General features: G+C 41.7%; 1 protein-coding gene across 1 annotated transcript in view; it reads left to right on the top strand.

Annotated features, from left to right (window-relative positions):
* Positions 1-583: 583 nt before the first annotated feature.
* Positions 584-6005, top strand: part of Ctr1A (Copper transporter 1A) — a gene marked incomplete at its 5' end in the record, with an annotated part of 8146 nt that continues 2724 nt past the window's right edge. Inside the window, 5 exon segments of the mRNA XM_070116091.1 lie at positions 584-770; positions 1311-1390; positions 2073-2206; positions 3511-3600; positions 5167-5196. Coding sequence (XP_069972192.1) covers positions 590-770; positions 1311-1390; positions 2073-2206; positions 3511-3600; positions 5167-5196 — 515 coding nt within the window.

Here is a 6005-nt window from a genome sequence, read left to right as displayed (position 1 = left end):
CCCTCACCCTCACCCTCTCCCTCCCTCTCCCTCTCCCTCTCCCTCCCTCACCCTCTCCCTCTCCCTCTCCCTCTCCCTTCCCCACTCCTCTCCCTCTCCATTCCCCACTCCTCTCCCTCTCCCTTCCCCACTCCTCTCCCTCTCCCTTCCCCACTCCTCTCCCTCTCCCTTCCCTCCACTCCTCTCCCTCTCCCTTCCCTCCACTCCTCTCCCTCTCCCTTCCCTCCACTCCCTCTCCCTTCCCTACTCCTCAACCTCTCCTTTCCCCACTCCTCTCCCTTTCCCTTTCCCACTCCTCTCCCTCTCCCTTCCCCACTCCTCTCCCTCTCCCATCCCCACTTCTCTCCCTCTCCCTTCCCCGCTCCTCTCCCTCTCCCTCTCCCTATCCCTATTCCTCTTCCTTTCTCCATCCCTCCTCACTCCTTTATTTTGTCTCATTCTACTTTATATTGAGGGAGGGAGTGGGGAAGGGGAGAAAGGAGAGAGAAGGTAATAGTAAAATAGCGAAGAAAAAACCCTGATTAATCATCATCTCAAGCAATACTTTCTTCATCTTCCAGATTAATAAAAAAAACACACACAGAAGAAAATGGACCATTCGAGCATGAACCACTCAATGGACCACCACGCGGGGATGGACCACTCTATGATGGACCACTCGGGGATGGACCACTCCGGCATGGATCACTCAGGACACGAGGGGCATGGCATGGCGGGGGCTGTGGTTAGCACGACAGTTAAAGCCATTGTCGACGCAGTGCAGAGTGGAGGTAAGTCGAAGAATTGTTTGTGATGAGGATGGTGGTGGTGGTGATGTATATAGTGAGGAGGAGGAGGAGGAGGAGGAAGAGGGTGGTGGTGATTGTGGTTGATGATCTTGATGGTAATAATATTACTGATACTGATAGGATAATATTGATGATAATATTACTGATGATAATCCAGAAAATATGTCCACACATTTAAAGTAATGATGTTAGTGACTAAGGTAATAATACAGTGAAAAAATAAAATATTGTAAAGGTGCATTAACCGAAGGAGAATGACAGAGAAAGAAATTGTGTGAAGAGAGAATGACTCTGATACTATAAGTTAGTTTGTGATTAATCCATTTATTGTATATAGACTTATCCCATTAGTTCATATAGATTTATCCCATTATGTCATGCAGTTATTATTATAGTAAGCGATTTAAAGAACCACACCGAAATAATTGAGTGTCAGTGCAGATCAAGATACAGCTAAGAAAGAATGAAAGAATAGAAAGTCAGCTATTTACATAAGAAAACCATGTTCTCCATTTGTCGTAGGTGATCACAGTGGGCACATGATGCACGGCTCAGGCCACGGAGGTCACGACATGGACATGGACATGGACATGGGTATGTCGGTAAGTATTGTCTTCTTTAAGTTCTTTTTTTTTCCATTACGTCCACCTACTTGCTGAACAGGCGGGCCTTCAGGTTACAAGAGAGTACCTGCCCTTTCGTTACTCTTCCATTTTTTTTTAAGTGAGTTGACATCATTGAAAGAGGCAGATTAGAGTGATTATAATGATTATAGTGTTAGAAGAATTGTTTTGATGTTAATAATGATGATGATATGGAATTATGGGTAATAATGATAGTGAGAGAAATGAATTTGATTGATATTGATGATGATGAAAATGTATGGGATTAATGATAATGATAGTGAGTAAAATATATTTGATTGATAATGATGAAAGAAATGTGTTGGATTAGTAATGGTGATGATCAAGTCATTTTACTGACTATGATATTGAAGTGTTAATTTCTTATCTTGCATTGTGAAATGAATAAGTGTTTTTTAATTTTCCTGATTATAATTAATATGTTTTAGCCGTGATGATAGTTACATATATTGATATTCAGGAAAGAGTATATAGTTCCAGCATGTTAGAGAAGAGAATGATGCTGTTTGTGGCTTCAGACATCATTTAATACATTTATTTATTTATTTGTTTGGTTGTTTTTATATTTTTTATTCTATTTTTTGTTACTATGTACATATGTAAATGTTTTTTACCCTAATTTAACTTTTTTTTTTTTCAGATGACTTTTCATTTTGGTTACGATGAGGTCATCCTATTCGATTTCTGGAAAATCAGCACCATCGGAGGTCTCATTGGCTCGATGGTCGGCATCTTTATCCTTGCTATGCTGTATGAAGGACTTAAGTACTTTAGGTTAGTGTGTGGGAAAGTGAATGTATTTTTTTCTGTGTGTTTAGAGTGGGAGTCTAAAAGGAAGGTGAGGGAGGACAGGAGGGAGAGAGTATGGGAGGGGGTAGGGAGGGAGGGAGGGAGGGAGGGAGGGTGCATGGAGAGGGAGAGGGAGAAAGAGAAGGGGAAGGAGAAGGAGGGAAAAAGGTGTGAGGGAGAGGGAGAGGGAGAGGGAGGAAAGAGAGGGTGTGAGAGTTGGGAAACAGAGGAGAATGAGAGAGAAAAGAAAGGATTGAGGGTGGGTGAGAGAGAGGAAGAGGGAAAGGAGAGGGGGGAGAGGGAGAGAGAAGGAGATGGAGTGGAAGAGGGTAAGAGTGAGGGTGAATGTGAGGGAGCAGGTTAAGATGAGGGTGAGGGAGAGGAAGAGGGAGAGAGGGAAGGAGAGGGGGAAGGGGAGGGGGAAGGGGAGGGGGAAGGGGAGGAAGAGAGTGAGAGAGACTTATTGAGACAAACCAATAAACAGGCATGTAGCAGGCAAGCAGTACAGGCCAGGCCAGGGAGTGGGAGAAAGGGAGGAGAGAAATTATAGAAAACAAAACAAAGCAGGATTAGTATTTTATCCTTTAATCTTTGACCCCCCTAATCATTTGCTCATTGTTGTCATGGGGTGGCTTCGGAGACAGAGACCAAGACCCAGTGTAAGGGATCGTCCCTACCTTGGACTTCTGCCCTCGCCTCAACTAAATTTGCATGGTCTTTTCTTCTCCCCCTTTCATTTTCCTTCTCTTCTTCATCCCCTTCTTCTGTCCACACCCTAAAGAGTGAGAGCTTTGCTATAAAAAGGAAAGGCTGGCTTTGTGTCCTGAACAGCTTTCGTACTGCGTTTGCTCTTCCCTCTTTACTTTTTTCACTATCATACTAACCTACAGTGCTCAACAACCTTTGACATCTAACATATTTTGTCCTAATTGTTAATTCATTTTACCCTTTTTGCCACAATATTTTATCATACTGCTGTATGACCTCTCCTTATTTGGAGGCTTAACCTCTTAGCCTCCCTATATTGCTATATTTTGAATACTCCGCGAATGACCTTAGATGTTGATACAGCTGAAACCTTTCAATAAATAGATAAATGAATTTTATCTTTGACCTTTTTAAGTGCATTAAGTAGACCTATATTAATGATTCTGTATTATGTATCATGTTTGATTAACACTTTATGAAAATTACAAAGAAGTAAAGTATATAATTGTATGTCATATTTTTACCTTTAAATCTCAACCAAAATTCATCGGTAACCTTTTGTCTACATTTCAATTCGGCAGAGAACACCTGTTTCGCCAAGCCATCGCCTCCATGCAGTACTGTGCCAACGTAGATAAGAATAACATTACAGATGAGAACAAACAGATGAGGTATGTCTGACTGGGGAAATTTTTTCTGTCCAGTTCAAGTTTGTCTTCACATAAAAGATCAGCGGTTCCCAAACTTTAGTCAGTCAAGGAATCCATGTTGCTTTTGCACTTATAAATTTTGATTGATACTTCTGTCTAGTTATTTCAATGCAATATCTAGCAATAATGGAAATATATCATTATCAAATCTTGCCAAACCAACAAGATTCTAAAGTAAAATTAATAGATTCATTAAGAAGAAACGAAAAAATAGCTGAATGATTGGAGAAAACACCTAAAACCCTTACGATTAATTTTTAAGGGAATGTAGACTCCAGTTTGGGAACCTCTTGTCATAATTGATCAAAAGCTGATTATATGTAGGGCATGAAGGAAATGATGATGATGGTATTGCCGTGTTTGGGTTATTGATGATATTACGTATTTGTGTATCAATTAGTTTTTTTTTTTTTCTATGTGGTCTATATAGAATTAGTTTCAGTGATTTTAATGTGACTATTGAATTTATGTGGGATTAAATCAAGCATTATTGTTTGGTATTTTGGAATTGTAGGTGTGTTAAAGATGTGTATATTTTCTTGAATGTTTTCATGAAAAAAAAAAAAAAAAATTAGGGTAGATAGGAACCTTGAACTTTAAGAACAACGATAAAAGGGAAAACAAGACAGAAATGTAAAACCTTTTTCCAAAGCTGGTATATATTTCAGCCCTATGGGGACTCAGGCCTCTGTATGTTTTATTCTGAAGACTTTTCTTGCTTTTTCTTGCTTCCTTCAAAAAGAATTCTCAGTGTGAGAAGTTTTTTTTTCTGTAAGATATGAATTGTGGGGAGTTTAGTGAGATGAGACTTGTAGTGAGTTTGGTGAGATGAGCATTGTGGCGAATTTAGTGAGATGAGCATTGTGGAGACTTTAGTGAACCGAAAATTTTGGCAATTTTGATAAGATGAGCATTGTTGTGAGTATAGTGAAAAGAGAATTGTGAGTTTACTAGGACAGAATTTATGGTAAACGTAGTAAAACCAGCATTAGGGTACAGTTATTTAGTACGATGCATGTAACAGCTGTCAGTAGATTGGACATTGTGGGTGTAAACTGTTACGTAAACAACTTTTCTAACTTAGTGTTAGTATGTTGTATTTGCTCAATTTTCCATTCAATTACTAACATTCAATCATGCACTTCCTCACTTGCTCATTGACTCACTCACTCACACTCACTCACTCACTTGAGATAATTCACTGAAATGGTAAAGCCAGAGAAATTCAAATATTTAGCTAACATAAAAGCCATTAAAGTAACACAGTGACTTATCTCGAGTTATTTTTTCCTTTTAGCTTTGTCCAAGTGATAGTTATTTTTAAATGTTTGTAGTTTTCATTATAGTTATTTTTGTGTTTGTTGTCCACATGATAGTTTTTTTTAATGTTTGTAGTCTTCATGATGGTTATTTTTATGTTTGTAGTCCACATGATAGTTTCTTTTAAATGTTTGTATGTTTTTTGTCTTTGTTCCCATGATGTTTAATGTACTGGTGGTAACTTTGACCTTGTCCTCATTACTACAGGTATATGGAGCAGATAATTATGCCCCCAACGTAAGTAGCGTGTGGGTTTGTTTTTTCTGGTTCGCTTTTCAGGGCTTGCATGAGTGTTGATTCCTTTTATTTTTTTTCTTTCTATCTTTTCATTTTTTCTTTTTCCTCCTCTTCCCCCTCCTCCTCCTCCTCCTCTTCCCCCTCCTCCTCCTCCTCTTCCCCCTCCTCCTCCTCCTCTTCCCCCTCCTCCTCCTCCTCTTCCCCCTCCTCCTCCTCCTCCTCCTCTTCCTCCTCCTCCTCCTCCTCCTCCTCCTCTTCCCCTTCCTCTCCCTCCTCCTCCTCCTCTTCCCCTTCCTCCTCCTCCTCCTCCTCCTCCTTCTCCTCCTCTTCCCCCTCATCCTCCGCTTCCCCCTCATCCTCCGCTTCCCCCTCCTCCTCATCCTCTTCCCCATCCTCCCCATCCTCTTCCCCCTCCTCCTCATCCTTTTCCCCTTCCTCCTCCTCCTGTTCTCCCTCCTCTTCCTGTTCTCCCTCCTCCTCCTGTTCTCCCTCCTCCTCATCCTCTTCCCCATCCTCCCCATCCTCTTCCCCCTCCTCCTCATCCTTTTCCCCTTCCTCATCCTTTTCCCCTTCCTCCTCCTCCTGTTCTCCCTCCTCCTCCTGTTCTCCTTCCTCCTCCTGTTCTCCCTCCTCCTCATCCTTTTCCCCTTCCTCCTCATCCTCTTCTCCCTCCTCCTCCTGTTCTCCCTCCTCCTCCTGTTCTCCCTCCTCCTCCTGTTCTCCCTCCTCCTCCTCCTCCTCCTCCTCCTCCTCCTCCTCCTCCTCCTCCTCCTCCCCCCTCCTCCTCCTCCTCCCCTTTCTCTCCCTTC

This window comes from Penaeus vannamei, chromosome 38 (genome assembly GCF_042767895.1).
Source record: "Penaeus vannamei isolate JL-2024 chromosome 38, ASM4276789v1, whole genome shotgun sequence".
Lineage (NCBI taxonomy): Eukaryota > Metazoa > Arthropoda > Malacostraca > Decapoda > Penaeidae > Penaeus > Penaeus vannamei.
The sequence above is the reverse complement of the archived record's forward strand: the minus strand, read 5'-3'. Positions and strand labels throughout refer to the sequence as shown.